The sequence below is a fragment of the Periophthalmus magnuspinnatus genome, chromosome 2 (assembly GCF_009829125.3).
Source record: "Periophthalmus magnuspinnatus isolate fPerMag1 chromosome 2, fPerMag1.2.pri, whole genome shotgun sequence".
Taxonomy (NCBI): domain Eukaryota; kingdom Metazoa; phylum Chordata; class Actinopteri; order Gobiiformes; family Gobiidae; genus Periophthalmus; species Periophthalmus magnuspinnatus.
The window spans coordinates 7,083,872-7,105,073 of NC_047127.1; the positions used below are offsets into that span (position 1 = coordinate 7,083,872).

Consider the following 21,202-nt stretch of genomic DNA (forward strand, 5'->3'; position numbering starts at 1 on the left):
AGTGGTGGACCTATCACTTGTTACAACTGTTGTTTTTTAATTCCATAGCACAGAGCTTAATTTTATTTTTAAAGTATGCAATCAGTTCTTCTCTAAACTAAAACTATCGATTAACATGCCTAAACTTTACCTGAAACCACAGAAATGGACCAAAAATGAACAAAGTAGATAATGGTAATACCAGTATGCACGATATATATTTTTGACTTCAAGTGGAGTTGAGGACTTACCTTTCTCCCTTTCTACCCAGCAGATAAGTCACCAGATGCTCTTAAAACTGTTGACGCCCTTCATCTATGATCATAAATTAATATTAGACTTTGTGTGTGTTTTTTATGCTAATTGACTTTTGGACATTTACAAACCTTAGAAACTGCCTACTACAGTAAGTCGGTCTGGAAGCTTCTCTCCAAAACTATCTACTCCTGAAACAAAGACAAGGGAAAGTTAGATCACATTTGTGTAAAGCCAAACAAGCTGTCACAACAACACATTTGTAAAACAATATATTGCTACAAAAATACTACAATAATTGAGAATACTTTAACTACTTTATGGAACTGACACTTGGACACCAGATGCTCCCAGTAAACCCCAGTGGTGGAATATAATTAAGTAAAAGTAGTAAAGTGTTGTACTTATGTATAAAATTTAGGTGGATAGTGGATACTTTTTACTTTTACTTCACTACATTTGAGAGCAGGTATCTGTTCATCCTACTTCACTACATTTTTAAACTAGACTAAAGAGTCCTGATGAAAAGTCCCATTCATAATTCAAGCAAACAAAAATATACAAATAAAAACAGCTAGGAAGAAAAACGATAGATGCAAGTGTTTCTGCTGAACGAAATTCAGCACAAATCTTGATCAAAATCAACACGTTTGAAGCCTTATAAGATCTCAAAATATGCACAAGATTATTTAACTTTTTACTACCGTAATTTTTAAAAGGGGGAAAGGGGTTTAAGTAGATTTTTTTCACATGATACTACATGAGTATTTTTTTTTTGCTCTGGTATCTGTATTTTTACTTTTTTTAGTAACAAAATTGAGTACTTCTTCCACCACTGGTAAACACTTTTCTAAGTGAATCACACTGTTATAAACTGAAAAAACTATAAGCTGCAATTAATAGACAGATACATGGACAATACAGCTGCAATTTATCCAACATAAGTCACATCATAATAAGCCCTAGACTCATTGTGGGTGTCTTCTGAGAGGTCTAACATGAAGAATGAATTAAGAAAGTTATGAGCTATTTAAACTGATAAATACAAATATGTTGATGGTAAAATAATGTGTCCTACGTTTATTTCACTGCCATTTGAGACTCACTGGGCACTGGAGTCTATAGTAAAGTAACCAGCTGTCCCTATTTACCCTGGACAGTCCCAGTTTTGAGCCCTATGTCCCACATCCCAGCAGATTTATCCAAAACCAAGTTTTTGTCCCAGTTTTACGCAAGAAATATCCCAGGTGTCCCCATGACCAATTTGATACCTGCTAACGGAAAATAAGAGAATATACTGTCTTTTGTTTAGCTAAAATACAGAAAACCATTCTTACAGATGAGCAAAAGGGAAAAATACACCAAGAGAAGTCCCTGAGATTACATAGTGACCCACAACTGAGTCAAAATGGACAATGTTTAGCGCTCTTTTCTACAATATAAGACCATAACAACAAACCTAAAATTAAATCAAAACAAGCTAACCACTGTCATGGTAACCAGGTACATGCCATGGTTGCCAATAGTTGCATTCGAATTTTATTCCATTTTCCCTCTGCACTCGGAGAGAGAAGCCACGCTGTTTCATCTCCTAAGCTAAGCTAACTAGCTAATAGCATCAAGCTAACCGGCTAATTCTTCATTTGTTTTTCAACAGAACTTGAACTCAACGGGCCTCATATTCAGCCACCTCAGCTCTCAGCAAGTCCCAGGTCAGATGACTTTACTTTTTACTATACTTTACCTACATTTAGCCATTTAATTTATATTCTAAATTAAAAAAAAAAATTCTGTCTAAAGCTAGTAGTTATTAGCTAACTGTGTCAAATATTGCTCCCTTAATGTCCGTGCAAATTGGGGAGAGTTAGCCACAAATTGTACTAATAAAAATAACCCAAGAAATTTGTCAAGTAGCAAAGAGTATTTGTACTAATAAGTTCTAATAGGTATTTGGGGAAACTACTACTGAACAAACACAAATATTCAGATCATTTCATATCGTTAACATACAAGCGTTTGTCACTTGTTGACTGTTACTTCAAACTAAACTTTACTTAAGTAAGAGTAAAGCTAGGGTTGTTCAAAAAGTAAAATGTAAGTGAGTACTTCACATTTGTGTAATGCTCGGTTACATTTGACTTTTTGTGTAGTCCCACACGTGAGTCAAAATGGACAATGTTTAGCGCTCTTTTCACAATTTTACGTAAAACCATAACAACAGAAGCTAAAGTTAAATCAAAACAAACTAACCACTGTCATGGTAACCAGATACATGCCATGGTTGCCAATAGTTGCATTCGAGCAAGCCCTTACATTCGAATTTTATTCCATTTTCCCTCTGCACTCGGAGAGAGAAGCCACGCCGTTTCATCTCCGAAGCTAAGCTAACTAGCTAATAGCATCAAGCTAACCGGCTAATTCTTAATTTGTTTTTGTTGACCGTTACTTCAAACTAAATATTACTTAAGTAAGAGTAAAGATAGGGTTGTTCAAAAAGTAAAATGTAACTGAGTACTACATATCTGTATAAACAATCATAATTGCGATAGGCCTGCTCTAGACTCATTGTGGTTTATGGGTCAGGTGTCTCTATTTTTAAGAAATGTGATACCTGTTAACGATAAAGAAGGGAATATATTGTCATTTGTTTAGCTAAAAATACAGAAAACCATGCATGGTTTTCTGTATTTTTGTGAGCATAAGGCAAAAATACACCAACTGAAGTCCCTGAGATTATATAGTGACCCACATGTGAGTAGAGAATTGACAATGTTGCTCTTTTCACAAAGTAAAACCATAACAACAAACCTAAAATTAAATCAAAACAAGCTAACCGCTGTCATGGTAACCAGATACATTCCATGGTTGCTAATAGTTGCATATATAATAAGCCCTTACATTCCAATGTTCTGCCATTTTGTCTCCGCACTTGGAGAGAGAAGCTAAGCTAACTAGCTAATAGCATCAAGCTAATCGGCTAATTCTTCGTTTGTTTTTCAGCAGATCTTGAACTCAACCGGGCTCAAATTCAACCATTTCAGCTCTCAGCAAGTCCCAGGTCAGATGACTTTACTTTTTACCTACATTTAGGCATTTCATTTATATACTAAATATTAAATATATTCTGTTTAACGCTAGTACTAATTATATAACTGTGAGTCAAATGTTGCTGTCACTTTATGACCATGCAAATTGGGTAGAGTTAGCCACAAATTGTACTAATAAGATTAAGAGTAACCCAAGAAATTTGTCAAGTAGCAAAGAGTATTTATACTAATAAGTATTTGGGGAAACTACTACTGAAGAGCAGTGCAAGAAACACAAATGTTCAGATCATTTCATATTGTCAACATAAAGCTTTTGTCACTTGTTGACTGTTACTTCAAACTGTAAATTTTACTGTGTAAAATGTAACTGAGTACTACACATCTCTGCTTATAGACGAGAGCCCGGCGTGGGGGTCCTGGGAGGGGCCGCTCGTCCCCTTCCACTCAGGTCGGCCTGTTCACATTGGCTCTGTTCTCTAGGGACAGTGTTGTGAAGACACTTGTGTGTTTGTGTGTGTTTTTTGTGTTGTTGTAAAACATTTGTGTATTGACCTGTGTGTTTGTGATGTTCCAGCTCCAGAGAGGACAGCCCTGGGCCCTCCACCTCTAGGTCAGCACTGGCTCCTCAGCAGGAAAGACTCACATTTACATGTGTATAACTTGTGTAAGTATGAGGTTACACCTAAACAGACGTGTATCACCTATTATCTCTATAATTTGTGTATGATTAGCTATAACCTCGAGTTTCATTCTGTCGTTTATTTGCTTTGATTTAACATGACATGGCCTTTTGTAGGCGGCCTGCTGGAGAAGTCCTCTGCCTCTGCAGACCGGAGCCTCTGCTCTTGTGCAGGTAAGTCTTTCCTTTTCTAAATGTGCTCTAGTTTCACTGTTTTAGCTGCAGTGTTCTGGGTGAAAAGACTACAGGGCTGTACCTCATTCATGTTTTGTTGTTGTTCTGTCAGCCTCCTGAGAGCCGCAGCCCTGTGCCCTCCTCTGGCTCACCTGTGCAGATTCCTGGCTTTCAGGTCAGTGTCTGAATGAGACTAATTTTTATAGATGCTTATTTTGTCATACTTTGTTCAAACCTGAGATTATATACATGAATGGTGTCTTAAAAATATATTTGTGTCCATTATCCACCTGCAGGCCTCGGTCCCCCTCTGGTGCCCGCTATGGCTCAGGTGGTGCTTAGCCATAGATGCAGGACTCTGAAACCTGCTTAGTAAAGGTATGAAGACGCAGTAGTTAATGTTGCAAGCATTGCTGTGATCACGTTAGTAACATTAATTTCTGAATTACCTCGCCAGGTGTGCCTTGTCTCTTGTTATGAGCAATGTCTAAGAGCCATAGAGATAAATTTGTCAGTGGGCATCACAGTGGACCAGGCCAAATCTGGGTCGTAACAGTCATCGATGTTAGTCACTCCATCACAGCCTCAGCGTGTCTCCAACAGAGCAGAGGGACAGAGCAGTTTGTCCTTTTCCTCAGGAGCTCAGCAGAAGAGAGACAAATGTGGTGTGGACAAATAAAGAAGTCATGGCAGAAGGAATTACTGTACATGTTACCATGTCAGCCAACAAGTGATGCTGTTATATCCACATTTCAAAGCAACTTTGAAGGAAACACTGTTGCTCTTAAACACTCTTATTAATTTTAAAAGTTACTTGTGTTTGGATCTGACTCATAAACAAGTGCTTGGAAGAAAAAAAAATAAAAGTGAATTTACCAATCTGAAAATAGAAAGTGTCAGTGTGGAATTATTGGCCTCTGTCGGGTTAAGATGTTTATGTGATTGGACTTTTTGAACAAAACAAGACAAACAAACAAAAAATGCTAACTATTTTAAGGTATAGGTGTAAAAATGCTACAAGTCAAAATGATAATGATTTTAAAAAAAGTCCTTCTTTCAGAGTTTAATGCAATTATGGCAGTCATCTTCATAAATATCCAAAATGAGTTTTTATCGTGAGTGTTTTTATTAGAAGATGGGAGCCAAAGCACTGGAGGGACAGCCCAGTATGAGGCACTGTGGTTCTAGGATGAAGGGAAGTAAAATTCCTCCATAGTTTGGAATTTACAGACAGAAGTTGTGTTCAGCAGAATATCCTCAACAATTCAAATATTTAAAGTCCAAAAAGAAGTAATGATTGTTGTACAGACCTGAAATGTGTGTGACAATTGACAAAGCCAGCACTTTGAGCTTTTAAACTGTCCCAAAGCTTTTTTTTTTATATTACTTTCTGTTAACATCAGGCCTCTACCCAAAAAATGCTTTGTAAAGAATGTAGCAGCACTGACCTCTAGTGGTGTGCAACATTTATCTTTTGGCTCCACATAATCTGACGCTACACTAAACAATAAAAACAATCAGGTTATACAAAAACAATATTTATTTCAGGTTCATATACAAGAGTTGATTTGAATATTTTAACGAGTGGATCACAGGTGTCACAGTGCAGACCTCAGCGTTTCTTCCAGGTGAACTTCCTTCTTGCTCCCTCCTGACCCGGCTTCTTCCTCTCCCTCACTCTGGGATCAGGGGTCAACAGGCCAGCTAAATGGGACAGGGAAATATGAAATTAAAATACTATACAAAGGCTATGAGCGGGTAAATGCTGCCACCTGCTGAGTATATTTCAGAACTGACAGGCTAAACATGTAGAAATGGTATGTTTTTGTAATACATTAAACATTTTCAAAAAAGTGGAAATGAATAAAGTAATAAATACAATGTTCAATATATATTTCTGCACTTATTTCTGTTTTTGGCTGAAAATCTCCACATCAGACACCACAATTTGTCAAGTTTGTAATAAAAGTTTCATACAGAAAACCTGAGAAACACTGATCCTTTGCTTAATTACCTTCAATACCTAATAAATGTCCAGTTGTCCAATTGATAAATACCTAAATGCATAATATAAACAACCAACATAACTAGACATTTTTGTTGTAGTATTCCTGTATAGTTTTATGGTGTATATCCCATGATCTTGCCACTCACCTTGTCGGAGGTTTTCCATGTCTCCCTCAGGCAGAAAGCTGAGCAGGGCGCGGGAGATGGCGAGGCGCAGCGCCCCCGCCTGGCCTGCACGACCCCCTCCCTCCACAGTGCACTGCAGGTCGAAGCGGCCCAGGGTGTTGGTGAACTGGAACGGGAACATCAGCTGCTCCCTGACACATAGAAACGCACACAGACACACACACAGGGCTTTAGATAAATGTAAATCGACCATTGTTTTAGATCATGTTTTTATGCTGTTGTGTTTTGTGTAGCCAAAGAATATCGTTAACAGTATTCGTCTTCCTTCATCTCAGCTAAACATTAAACTTCATGTAATGCTGTGATGTCATCTGAAACTGAACAAGCAGCAATATCCTGGATTCTCAAGATACTACAATATGTTCCCGGGTAATAAAGTCCATTCCTAGAACTCAGAAAAGTGACTATTCAAAAGATAAGTGGCTCTCTCTGTAAGCTCTGAGTCAGCTGGCCACCTGGAATGGCCTGTGGCTGCTGCTGACGGGGACTTTGCAGCCACACTCAATGACAGCGCACACACACACACACGGCGCACACACACAGCACACACACAGCACACACATGCACTCAACTGTGTAATTAACTCAGCGGCAGCAGATAAATACACACGGCAAGTTGTGAAGTGCTCGAATTTGTTTTAACTAGTGGTAGAGCACATTTTAAAAGGACTGTGGCTTTCATATATTCTTACACTTACATGGTCATTTTACATTGTATAACTATAACTTTAGATAGATTTTAGTCTTTCTAATAATAAAATAATATCACGAGTAGCAGTTTAGGAGGCAAAATTGATGTGGTTATGCGGGAATGAAACAACACACTACTGTATTAGATGAAGAAGCAGCTTTATGAAGAGCTTAGGAAAATCGGTTTAGCGTTTCTGTTTTCTTCACAGCCCGGGGTCTGATAAAGGATAAAGGAGTTGGGGGAGTACCTGTCCTGTAGAACGGAGAAGTAGAGGAGGTAGCTGAGGCCGTTGATGGTGATCTGACCAGAGCCACAGTCTCTGAGCAGCACTGAGCAGGTGGACGACTTCCTCCGACCTGCACACAGCATTAAGCTCAGGTGATGACTCTAGATACTACATTGTAATATAACAAAAGCACAGCATTAAAACTAAGCCCTGGAATTGTAACAGAGTGAATTTCTACTATCTCAAACCGTCAGCCCAGCGTGAGACAAGCCTCGTTTAAATGAGTATAATCTTTGTTTTAGTTTTATATTTTAACAAAAAAAGTTGGTTTTCATTTTCACTTCTCAAAATGAAAGATGGAAATTCTTGGCTCACTAATCAAACGTATTTACTCTGGTAATAAATGTCTCAAGTATCGCTCAAAAATGGAATCATCTCTAAAATGAAAAAAGTGAAGAAATATTACTTTATCTCTTGCTTGGAAAATTACTGAAAGTTTATTCCTCATCAAATGTTTTTGGATATTTTTGACTTTTTCTTTTCTTATTACAGATGATATACTTTTATTATCACCTTCTGCTGTGCTGAACGCCACTCCCTGCTCGTCCCTCTGGAGCGGTGGGACGATCTGATTCTTGGCCAGAGCATCCAGCTGCTGCCGGAAACGCATGACAAACTCCTGCTCCGTGGCGCTGTACGGCATGGACACGAGGCGCTCCATCAGCTGGATCAGGTGACCGTACTGAGTGGGAAGAGATACGAATAACCTTCTATAATCAATCATATTTTGTATTCTCCCAAAGTTAGCATGGAATCAAACGCTGGACATGAAGAACTTAAAACGACTATGCAAAGATTAGTTGATGAAGAATGCAATAGAACATTCTGTATGTTAAGATAAAATGTCGGGGGAAACATTTTGAAAATCTTACAAGGGTAAAATTGTATGAGCAGTAGACATTTAAGAGCATCTTGATAACAAAATTGGTGAAATGGCGGCGTCTGGTGGGCATGTTGGGAAGTGCAGTCTATCCCACTATTTCCCAATTCAATCTTTATCATTTGTGGTATTTGTTTTTTGTTTTTTGTTTTAAAGAGGGGGCTTTTGAGGGGTATTAACGGATATCACAATGTTCCTTTTATATTGTTCTGAAGATATATATTCGCCAAAAACGTATATTGCCATGTTAGTTTCGGATTTGTTTTTGACACTCTGAGTTGTGGGCTGAGCTTTGTACAGGGTCGGACAGTTAAACGTAAGGAGGCTTAGGAGAGATCGCTAGATTACTCAAATATGCACGGATGACAACTAAAACCACATCAGGGCGGGCATGTTTTTGATGAGGGAACAACGTTATAACATGGTAGGAAGCTCCAAAAAGTCACATTTGCACAATATCCCCTTTTAACTGTCTGAAGAACTATAATGCAGTTCTTTTTAGTCGATTAGTAGAAATATTTCTTGGTTTCCTTACATCCTGGGTGGAGACCGTCTCGACTAACTGTGCCTCCAGCTCATCTTTGGTCAACCATCTGCTGGTTCCAAGTGCGCTGGAAATCACAATAAACTCAAGTCAGATCATTCCGTAAGAAAACACGATTTGACTTCAGATGACGGCGTTAGACTCACATCATCTGGTCGTCTTTGTTGAAAAGGCCCTTGACTCTCATGCGGTCCTGGTACCTCTCCACGCCCAGGACTTTGCCGTACAACTCCTGAAAGCAATAAATCACGAAGAATCATAACAGATCACACGTTTCTTACAAGAATAAATGAAGAGGAGAAGCAAAAGTCGTTTTCTCATGTGAATCTGCACCTTTTACGCCAATTTGTGCATTAAACCTAATCAACACAGAAAAAACATCCAGCTTTAAATGAACATATACATGAACTTTCAACTTTATAAGATCTTATTTGGAGATAATTTCTCGATAGTAAAAGCCGAAGTTAAATGAGCAGCGAAACGTCTTCACTCTCAGAACGATTTGTCCAGTTGACAGATTTAACTTCGGCTTTTACTTTGGATCAGACCTGGACGACTGAGGGATTATGCAGACATAATTTATCTATGAAAAATATCAAATAAGACAAAAAAAAAAAATCAAAAGCAAGGCTAAAATGAGACAAAAAATAAGGTCATTATTCCAGCTCATAAATATAAACACTATCCCTACACATTTATTCCCATATAAATAATCCAATTAGAGCAGAATAGAACAGTGTTGTCACGATACTAAAATGTCAAGCTCTATTTCGATACTAAGGAATAGACTCGATACTGAATACTGATTCTGATACCACAATAATAATAAAAACACTCTCTAGAAATTAAACATTAAATCACATGTGTCAAACTTAAGGCCTGCGGGCCAAATCTGGCCCTCCACAACATTTTATGCGGCCCTCAACAGGGTAAATTAAAAGGTATGATGTCTCTAAAATGTCATTTTATCAGGAGACACGCAGTTACAGTCATATTTTTACATCTAGGCAAATGCATATGCAATATTTGTAACTTAAATAAGTAATAAATACAAAAACAGTTAATTAACAAGTTCAAAAAGTATCTGTGTATATCTGTGTACCCTCAGTTGTCCAGGTAGATTCTAGTCTAGTCTATGTGTCTTATACTCGTTATGATACAGCTCCAAATCATTCTAAAACTATTCAGGAAAGGTCCATTTCTGTCCTGTGAAAGATTTAGTGTTAGTATTGATAGTTGCTCAAATCAGTTCTTGGTTTTGATACTAGTTTTAGTATTGTCTAAGTGTCTGATTTCAATGTTTTTGGTAAGCATAGATCACAGTAAGAAATGTAATATGGTAAATCCTATTCAACAAAGCAATTCAACAAAATGCAGATCAAATCTTTCAAGGTGGCATTACTATATGAACCCATCCACTCTTACCTCGTGTGGCACTCAAACTCATAGACTACATGCTACACCCCCCACCCTACGCCTCTGCTCGGGCTCCTGGGTGAGAACTCATTTCCTCGTCAATTATTCCCCACATGTTTGTTTAATTCCTTCTTGATAGAGTGCACCTAATCCCCTCCACCAGTCCGGCCAGCGTCAGACGAGAGGAGGAGGAGGATGAGGAGGAGGAGGAGGAGGGAGGGAGCGCCAAAAAGAGCAAACATCAAGCAAAAACCAATTTTCCTCTCAAAAAAAAAAAAAAAAAGTGTAATAGAAAATGCGTGGAAAAGGACAGCGGACCAGGATAAGGCTCGTGCTACATGTTTGCTAACACTGAGGCCTAACAATAGTGTGGGATAAAGCACTTGGATCGGGAGCATGGAAGGACTCGAGATCCTTTTAGCTGGTTATGGAGACAGCTGGAGTCGACTTTTATTTTTCGGGAGCGTTTTTGAAGAGCTGCGTAGGTCGAGAATTGTACTATGGTGATAAAAAAGCGACTTAATGCATTGAATGAAGATGGGACAAGTCACGTTTAGTGTAATAGACGAGAGGGGATAGTTTACAGGACAGCGTTATTGTTGTCAAAAGTATCAAAAATCGGATGCAAATCGATACTAAAACTAGTATCGAAACTAGATACTCATTTCAGCAGGTATCGATACTAAAAAGTCACATTCACAGGACAGAAATGAATCTTTTAACATCTTTAGAAGTATAAAACCACACAGACTGACACCCATGGACCACTGTGGAACCTACCTGGACCTATATAACGCCACATGGTATTATAATAAGAAAGTACTATGATTTAAAGTTGAAAATCATATTCTGTTGAGTGGTTTTTGTGATCATTGTGGCATTAAAAACGGCACCAAGTGTTGAGCGTATTCCTTAGTATTGAAATTGAGTTTGACATTTTTGGTATTAATTATTAAACCTTCATACATGCACTAATATCAATATGATGACCACAATCTACACATGTATTCTTCTAAAGTTAATACAGAGTGCCTTAGACCTTTTTGATTGCACTCAGAGGACAGACTTTAAAGCAGCTCTGTGTGAACAAGTCTCTCCACGGACCAGCCCCAAAGAACATCTCCCACATGTTAGTGTCATATGAACCATCTCACATGAGGAGGACTTCAGGGACCGGCCTCCTGCTGGTGCCCAGAGTCAGGACCGAGTCAGGACCAAACCGGGACCAAACCGGGACCAAACCGGGACCAAACCGGGACCAAACCGGGACTAAACAGAGAGTAAACTGGGACTAAACTGGGGCTAAACAGGGACCAAACTGGGACCAAACTGGGACTAAACAGAGACTAAACAGAGACTAAACTGGGACTAAACTTGGACTAAATTGGGACTAAACAGAGACTAAACTGGGACTAAACAGAGACTAAACAGGGACTAAACTGGGACTACCACTTGGACTAAACAGAGACTAAACAGGGATTAAACTGGGACTAAACAGGGATTAAACTCAGACTAAACTGGGACTAAACAGGGACTAAACAGGTACTAAACTGGGACCAAACTGGGACTAAACAGAGACTAAACTAGGACTAAACTGGGACTAAACTGGGACTAAACAGGGACTAAACAGAGACTAAACTGGGACTAAACAGGGATTAAACTCGGACTAAACTGGGACTAAACAGAGACTAAACAGGGACTAAACAGACTAAACAGAGATTAAACAGGGACTAAACAGAGACTAAACTGGGACTAAACCAGGACTAAAATTGTGCTTTAAAAATAAACCTGCCTTGTCTTGCTATTTTGCATTTATCAGATCTGCAACTCATTTTACCCCTTGCAATGTTATTGTTAATGAGCATCTGAACTTTTTATATTATTGAGACCCCCCTCCTTAAAACCTGAATCACTCTGCCTTTTAATAGTTTTCTAGTTCAACAAATGTTCTATTCCATCACGTTGTATGCCAGAGTTTTAAGCGTTTTTAATCTTTTATTGCCCAAAATGCATTTTTGATATCAATTGCCACTTACAGGTACTCTATAACATAGCCTACTAATCATTTTTAATTTCCTTCATAGTTTTAAATGAAGTCTGAATAAACCGTTCCACTTCCATTTTTTTAAATTTTATACATTAAAGACCTGATGTTTCCCATGTATTTGAGCTAAATTAGTCTTGCCCCAGTACAAATATATTGTTTAAGCAGCTCTTGAGGTCAAAATAGGTCCACTGCACGCTTTTTGTATCTAATTAGAAAGCATTTTGTTGTCCAATAATCAGGCGTACGCTAACATGCTAGTTGCTGTTATGCTTATTGTCACGCCAAAACTCTGCTCTGGTTTCTGAGTCGTGAATAGCAATTATAAACTCACGATGAATATATAGGATGTTCAGAATGCATAAAGTAAATGAGGAATGACTTTGGACAACTGCAAACTGTTTAAAATGAACGATTTCTGCTTTAAGATAATAAAAGTCAGGCACAGCATCTGAAACTACGTTAAAAATAAGGACTGTAACTGACTTTTTTTTTGTTAACGTTAGATTAAAACATTGGCAGCTGCATTCTTTCTGGAAATACGCTTGCTGCTTCTCAATCTGAACTTGTTATCCTTCAAAAAATGTGTCCACAGTTGTGAGCTGAATATTATGACTCCAAGCTGTTTGGTTTTGTCCCTTGACTTTTTAAATGCACCATCACCACTGGGAAAGCCTTGTGTAGTGTGGTCTGTTTAAATCACGATGGCTCTCCTTCGGGCCGAGTCCATGAACAAGTTCAGTGGAGCAGAGAGCAGGTTAAAACTGTCTCAACCATGACACAACAACAGCCAGAGGAGCCGCGTTACACACCACCGCCCCCTCCTGGAAGCGTGCCTCACTGCACCACGGGCTGATGGAGAAAATGAATAAAGGGGTTAGGGAGAGTGACGGGGCTCCCAGACATGTCTGACACACCTATTTAAAGTGACAGCAGGGGGCGCCGAGTGTGGCCGCGGGCGTGTGTCAGGGACCGCGGCTCAAAGGTACGCCTCGGCCCAAAATGTGAAAGAAAAAGGTTAGAACAAGGGCAAAAGAGGGAGGAATAAGATGTGTTAATGTTCAAAAATTTGATGAAGTACAGGAAGAAATATTATTGTAAAGATGAGCGGCTCAATAAAATGTTTAAAGTTAATCTTTGTTTTATCGTTTTATCTTTTACATTTTGATTAGTTTATTCTTCTTTCCTTTCATTTCAATCTAACAAAAGGGACTGTACAGTGGTTTGCAGAACATTAAAATATCTTATCTATGGGTTCTTTTCATTACATTTGAGAAAAATATCCAACATAATTGTGATTTTTCTGATAAGCACGGCGATGGTCATTAGGTTTGTTCAATGTTTTATCAATACGATCATGTTCAAAGTTCACATTTTAAACACGTCCAGAACAACTAACAAAAAGACTGAAATTTGAACTGACAAACTAATACAAGAATCACATTTCAGAACATGTTTGTACAGATCTAAACTACGGGGCTGGCAATTTTTTCTGCAGAATGAGGCAGGAGATTTTGTTGTTTGTGGAGAAAATTGTCTCTTGCAGTCTTAGATTTGCTAATTGCGTCCATTCAAATTGCGATTTCGTTTTGATTCTGATTAATCTTGCAGCTCTAGATTTTTGTCAAATGCTTTAAACTGCACTGTGAACTGAATCTTATAATATGAATATCACAATACATGTTTTTTTTCCCCCAAAATTGTTCAGATTTAGGTGCAAACTACTGTTATTTGACGCTGCTGCAAAAAGGCCAACAACTCACTTTTTGTTTCATGCTGATAGAGCCAGTGATTCGAGATAACCCTTAATTGCAAACGATCTGAGAGTAAGGTAGAAGACTGGGCGTGTGTTCAAGAATGGCTTTCCACGCTTGGGATATTGGGTTCTGCATCTCTTGGGGTCTCTCCGTGCCCCCGCCCGCCACCACCACCATCCCCCCCCCCCCCCCCTCCCCCCAATCCTCGGAGGAGCAGACGGGAGCAGTGAAGGGACAATGCTGACGCTGCAGACAGGATAAACCTCGCAACATAATAAGAAAGGGGACAAGCGCGCGCCACCTCTACTGATATTTTTGTATCATTCTCAGCGCTCTTTGTATCATTCTCAGAGGTAAAACCGGTAAATATAACTACAGTGATACGTGAGCTTTAGATGCAGTTCAAAGGGCCAATGCTAATTTTTTTATTTTGGTTACAATGTTGTTTCCTCATGAAAAACAAACCTGCAGTTGTGCTTTGTTTCATTTACCCATGTTCAACACACAAATCCTGCATATTTAGAGCAGTGTCCTTCTCTCAAAACTAAAAAGACTATGTTCCACCTTGTGATGTCATTAAGTGGTAATCTAGGAAGTGCTCCACTGTGTTTTTAAACTTGTACACGTTCACTAGAATCATTTAAATCAGGGGTCTCAAACTCAAATTATCTGGGGGCCGCAGGAGGCAGTGTCTGGGTGAAGCTGGGCCGGATCAGGTATTCCACAAAAAAAAGCTTTGTTAAAATCTTCTCAAACGTCATTGCATATTTCCTCATGTATGTTGAAAACAGCAAGTTCTTGTGAATTTTATGGATATACATCGTTATTTGTTGAATCTTTTGTGACGGGAGTACAAACAGCCGACTACAGAGTGACACGTGTGTTTGGGGTTTACAGATTTGGAGGACGCAACACGCAACATGGTAACGCCACACTAAGATTAAATTTTCATATTGTCCTGCGGGCCACAAAATATCATCTCACGGGCCGCAATTGGCCCCCGGGCCGTGAGTTTGAGACTCCTGATTTAAATGATTTCTGACCTGGATTTGTCCAACTTTGAAGCTGCAGCTACTGTTTTAGCCTCAAAAACTAGCCTTGAAACTGCTTCTCTCGTCAGTGTACTGTAATATATTGGAGACTTTTTGCGGCAATCTAAACTGAACAAAGGTAAAACAAAAATATATTTAGAATACGATGAGGTCACTACCATTTTCTTTTACTGTACTGTAGAGTAAAGCAGTTCAAATGAGGCTACAAATAGCTGTCAGCTTTGTAACTATCTAGTTAGAGTAGAGTAGAGTATTTTGACCTTTGGAGATGTAGATACCCTAATGATGCAGGATTACTCAAATTTGGGGAATGTTTCTGAGGAGATAACAACATTGCAGGCGTCAATTTTGCTTAAGATTGAACCTTTAACACCGCTTGGAGTTGTCATCATTGTCTTTCCTCACTTGATTGAAAAGGACACACCACAATCAGGCAGTGGCCATTATCAACAAACTGTAGCGGGGTTAGCTTGAGGGGTACCCCAGGGATCCGCCTTTAATCCGCTGTACTTTTCTGTCCTGTCCTCCTGGTCCCCCCTAATCTCCTCCCTCTCTCCTCACCCCCCCCCCCCCGGGCCCTCTCAGCTGCTCCTGTCTGCGTGGAGAAGAGGGTCTGACGCGGCCGCTCCTCTGGGACACCCGTGGCTCTTCTGAACTCTCCCTCTCTGAATGGGATATGACCCGAGGGTGCTGTGGGTGCAGGTGGGTTCAGCCTCACCTTCCCTCTCTCAAATAAAACACTGCATTTCATCTCAAGCATACTTACGTGCATGAGGGAGTAGAAGGACTGTTTGCCTGTGTAGAATAAAAAGTGGAATGGCCGTCCATCTGTGTCCCACTGGATCGCTAAACATCAAAATATACAAATTTATAAGTGCATTTTTACAAATAAACACACAGATTAGGTTTTCTTACCTCTTTGCTTGGGAAATATTTCATCTGGATGCTAGAATGAAATGCAATGACAATGATTAAATAGAACAAAATGATCTCACACTTTAATTTAGGGCGGGGCAATATGGTGATTTAAAAAAACTTTCATAAGATGCTGATGACTTTTTTCACCTTTCAAAGTCAAAATACAAAATGTACATGAATCGTGACAAAATTGAAATGGTAATATGGCTCCAAGAAAACTTTCAAGTGCATTTTTTGCCATATTGCCCTGTTTTAATTCCACTATTTTGGTACCAATTCACAATAAATGTATGAGACTATTCTGTCAATCTATTAGTGACTTTTAGTTCAATATTTTTAAGATTAACAGAAAGTTGTTTTAGTACAAACGAAAACAAATTACCCGTCAATTTTCTAACTGTTTCACTGTATATTTTTCTACACAAAACCCGCTTAAAGTAACACATTTATCTTTACTTTAGATTTGATTTTACCTTCATGAGTGGACGGGCCTTCTTCTCAAACAGTCCGGAGGGGAAGAGGTACGCGATGCTTCTCTGGAGACACAAAAAAAAAAGAGGAAAAATAATAAAAACTGAACAATGATGACGAGCTGTGACATGGCTGACACATCCTCGGTGCAGAGGTCGCAGCGACAGTCGGCAGGGACAGTGACAGGAGCAATCTGCTGGCCGAGGGTTCAAGGGAAGGCCAGGGACTGTTACTGTGGCAACTGGCAAACTTCAGGGGACGGCCAGCTGAGAGTGGACAGGTTTAGAGACACGGGACAGGGCGGTTCACTCCGAGTTCAGGTGCGGTTGTGTCACCAGCAGATGGCCGTGTAACTGTGGACAGGAGCAGGCTGTTTGTCTCCCTCATATTCACAATATTTCAGTTAAATATCCAGACTGGAGCAGAGCAGGTTGCCGTCTTCAGGGATGTCACAAATTAAAAACGGAAGAAATGAAAGCTGAGACATACTAAGGCTGGTATAGAAAAAACTCAAAGGTGGTGGTGGCTATATTTTACGTGCCAATATGACAAAATTAATGTTGGTTGAATAGATGTTTGGTGAAGTTGCTGGGTCTATGGCGTAATTTTGGTTGAGCAGAGGGAGTTGTGGATAATGTGCTGTGCTCACTAGCCACAAATTTAAAAAAAAAAGTATAAATATATATGTTAAATAAATGGCCAAATTTGAACTAAAAACATATGTACATCATTAAAAAAACAAACAAAAGTAACATAAAAAATTGTAGGAATTAATTCTGATACTATGACAGAAATGCTAGGCTAGTTAAAGGTGCACTATGTAACTTTTTCTGGTGGGAGGAGGGTCTGCCACTTACATTTCTCATGTTTTGCATCTTTGCCTGGAATGTTTCACAGTATGGCATTTAACTTGTGTATTTATTTATTAATTTACAGATGTTTCATTGCTCAAAAATAACCTTGAAAAGCAATATTTTGGGGAGTGGGATCGCCTTTACGCAGACCTTAGATAATGCGACTTGCTTGTGTATCAGGTGGAACCCTTCAGGTTACATAGTGTGCCTTTAAATAGTCACATTTTGAAGTTACATAAAAGAAAAAATTTGGTATATCTAAAAATAAATAAAACTTTAACTGCCTGAAAATTAGCAATAAAAGTGATTCTACCGCTACACTGTGACATCTTTATATCTGAACGCTTCTCGTCTGTTGCTCCTTTGGCCATCGTCCAGCGCTCACTTTTCCACCTGCCTGTAAACATCTCACACGTTTTGCTTTGGTCTTCATCAGCTCCACACCTGAGCGTTTCCAGTCCTGCCCGATTTTACCCCGTTACCTTCATTCTCTTCTGCTCCTGCCTACACCCGTCACTTTGACTTTCACAGTCCACAGCCAACATCTCTCTTCATTACGACTGAGGGACGCAGGGGAAATTGGGCTAAATGCTCCGAGCTCAAAAGGCTAATTTATTGTCAGACGGAGGAATTGTGTGGATTTGGGGGGCGTCGCTAACAAGCCCGACGCAGCGGATTAGCCATGACGATGCTATCAGGAGGTTTCAAAGACCACCACCTGTCCCGGTAAAGGTGCATCAGTGTCTGTAACGCTTTGAACGATTCTGGCTTTCTGTCACTGTTGTAAAGACGAAAAGACAAAATGAGGGAAATTTGTACTTGCTAATTTGGTGATCTTGGCAAACTAACTTGATTCGATTATTACAGTTTTACACAGCTGGTAATTAGAGAGATACACACACAAAAGTCTTAGTTTTAACTTAGTTTGCAGCAAATAATAATATTAGCTACCATATTATTTTTAAATATAGATTGTCATTATAATGTGGATAAAAACATGAAAACCTCATATAGCATACTCAATCACTGTATATTACACAAAACTGCCCACCAAACCCTGATAAAATGAGACTGTGGCCATACAAACTTGCCTAGTATGAAAGTGGTGGGTGCGTGAGTGCATTGGTGGTGGTCAGAGAGGCTGATGGAGCAGACTGGCAGCCTCATTTCTGTCAGTCTGTCCCAGTGCAGCTACAATAATAGCTTACCACCACCACTACCAAGTGTGGAGTGACTGAATAAAGCACTGTAGAGAGCTTTGGGAGTCATAAAAGGCGCTATATAAATCCAGTAATTGATTCATGAATTAATAAGAATATAACCTTGTTGCAACAAACACCAGAAATGATGTAAAGCAACTTCTCTCTGACCTGGATATAAGATTGTTTAAATTAAACAAAAGATTGTTTAAATTAAACAATCATAATAATAATGAGTTTATATACCCACGCTAAGCACTTTAAAGCACATTATTTATTCACTTCATACTCAATGGTGGTAATCTAATACTAGAATTCATAAAGCCAAAAACCAGAAATCTTTGAAACCTATGACATTATTACTGCATATTTTCACATCCTTTAATAATTAAAAATGTGTATTTATTTACTGACAATTAGGCTTAAATAGGACTTAATATCACTTTGTGTATTTTAGTTACATTTACTAGTTTCATTATGTTTTAACTACTTGGGGCATAAGCTTTGTCTATTGCGCATTTGTTGTCTGATGTCATGTCATCATCAGAATCCAAGTTGTCACGTCCCTACCTCACAAACACAGACAAGAGTCTGACATCAAGAGACCACTAGACCACCTGCTCATGGTGTATATGATTTGGAAAAGAGGATTGCAATTAGACCTGTAAGATTAACTGCACTCTGATAGAAATCTTAATTTGAAAAGACTACTAAAAATACAGGGTGTCCAAGTCTCTTTACAATAAAAAATACATAGGCTATTGATAAGATATATTAATCAGACTTGCTCTCTTGTACTCAGTGGTTTCCAGAGGTTTTTTTTACCTCATTTAATACACTATACACTTCTATATTGGCACCATTAGTCGCACGAAGCACATCAAGACAGTCCTCGATTTCTTCCATATTCACTGTGGCAGAGCCTCTTCAGTGGTTCCAATCACATCTGTTATCTTTTGCTTTAGGTTACTAATATCCCATATCTGGAAATGTTTGATTGAACATGCAGACCTCAGTGTAGTGGGGCACCATTTTGCTGGAAAATGATGGTTGGTTGAAGGTCCTGTGGTTGTGGTGCCACATCTTCAGTCAAAAGGTGAAGGTAGATATTTGCAGTAATTGAAAAATGGATCAATAATTTGACCGCACATAGGATTAAAACTTTTATATCCACTGAGTACAATAGAACAAATCTAATTAATACATCTTATCAACTGCCTTTATAATTACATTTTAAAATTGTAAAGAGGCTTTACAAAACCCTGTCTTATTCTGCATAAAAACTGTTAATCCTGCAGTTAGAATTATACATGTTCTGCGATGTGATTCTTGTATTAGTTTATTAGTTCATATTTCGGTCTTTAAGTCAATTCTTCTGGACAAGTTTAATTTGTGGACTTTGAACTGAAAGAATCCTGTTATTAAAGTACAAATCTAATTGCAATGCTTGTCAGAAAGTTCCCAATTAGGTATTTCTCACAAATCATTCAGCTTTAGTTAAAAATTGACGTTACATCCTTGATTATCCAGGTTCTAATGCTGCGTGTTGAATAACAGATTTGTTCCTTACATCGACATCTTCCTGTGTGAAGGTCTCAGGGTCTTCTCCCATCATGTTGGCCAGGTGCCTCTTACCGATGTTATACTCCTCGATCTGCTTTTGGATGAACTCTGGCGTGTACTTCTCTGGCCCCGTTGCAGCCAGGTTCTTTCTGAGCAGGGACGCACTCACGCTCAGAGGCCTCCGGACCATCTGGGGGAAGGTCATATTTTTAAAACATTGCACATAATTTAAGACTTTTATTATAATTTGAATACACTTAATACTATTGGAAAAGAACTGAAAAAACATCAAATTTGTTTTATTATTCAAAGAGATTAACAAAAATGCTCAATGGTTACTATTCTGATGACACAATTGAACTTGCTTTAATGAAACTTTAACATAAAACGAGTTAAAACATTTTAGTTATTATAGGACCAATGCAATTTCTCACAAGTTTATACTGAGACTATGGTGGCACAAGTGATACACATTTGAATCATTTAATTTGTACAGTTTGTGAAGTATAAATGGCCTTTATTGATCAAAACCACTCATTATAGATAAACATATACAGGTAACTGCATTTAATGACAAAACTACAAGCTCTGGTTCTATCGTACCATGGTTGAATTATGTTTTCATGTATAAAAACAGAAGCGTAATGACTTCAGACTCGCGCTTAAGAAAACCTAATCTAAATCTATACTCTATAATTTGACACATTCTGTTTCTGGGCAAAGATGCTACTGACAGATGCGATCAAGGACGTCAGTGTTTAGCCTTATAGTAAATATTTACAGAGAAACGCGCTCATTCCGGGCCTACAGAAGGTTCTTTGGAAGCATAAAAAACTCCGCTTTACCTGTGCGCTCAAGTGACATGAGAGTCTGTTGATATTTTTGCAGCAAAGTCCACATTTTGTCGTGAGAGAGCCCACGGTGCGTAAACAGGGCGCCGCCATGTTTGATATGACTGAGGACGCACGGGCGGAAGTTACGTCAGAGAAGAAAAAATATACAATTGATTGCTGTTTCCTAATAAATCTATAATGGTTTCATTTATAATAAAAAAATAAAATTGATAATAATAATAATAATAATAATAATAATAATAATAATAATAATAATAATAATAATAATAATAATAATAATAATAATAAACAATTATTAGGTCATAGGCCACTATTATTACCTTACTATAGTTTGATTAGAGCCATTG

The 21,202-nt window shown here is 38.6% G+C and overlaps 1 protein-coding gene across 1 annotated transcript; it reads right to left on the reverse strand.

The window, feature by feature from the left end:
• Nucleotides 1-5,661: 5,661 nt before the first annotated feature.
• On the reverse strand, nucleotides 5,662-20,953 carry mrps9 (mitochondrial ribosomal protein S9). Its single transcript, XM_033980811.2, has 11 exons — nucleotides 20,847-20,953; nucleotides 20,009-20,191; nucleotides 16,388-16,450; nucleotides 15,912-15,942; nucleotides 15,763-15,842; nucleotides 8,874-8,959; nucleotides 8,719-8,794; nucleotides 7,817-7,985; nucleotides 7,265-7,373; nucleotides 6,289-6,458; nucleotides 5,662-5,838 (listed from the first exon to the last, which is right to left on the reverse strand). Exons 1-11 carry the CDS (start codon nucleotides 20,943-20,945, stop codon nucleotides 5,747-5,749), a joined length of 1,158 nt encoding a protein of 385 aa, XP_033836702.1. The 5' UTR covers nucleotides 20,946-20,953; the 3' UTR covers nucleotides 5,662-5,746.
• Between the last annotated feature and the right edge of the window lie 249 nt (nucleotides 20,954-21,202).

Excerpts from the sequence above, each read along its gene's own strand:
- mrps9 (XM_033980811.2), bottom strand. The coding sequence starts at position 20,945 with ATGGCGGCGCCCTGTTTACGCACCGTGGGCTCTCTCACGACAAAATGT. Across the intron at positions 20,192-20,846 it reads CATGTCACTTGAGCGCACAG|ATGGTCCGGAGGCCTCTGAG; the intron begins GTAAAGCGGAGT and ends ACCTTCCCCCAG. Across the intron at positions 15,843-15,911 it reads AATATTTCCCAAGCAAAGAG|CGATCCAGTGGGACACAGAT; the intron begins GTAAGAAAACCT and ends TTTGATGTTTAG.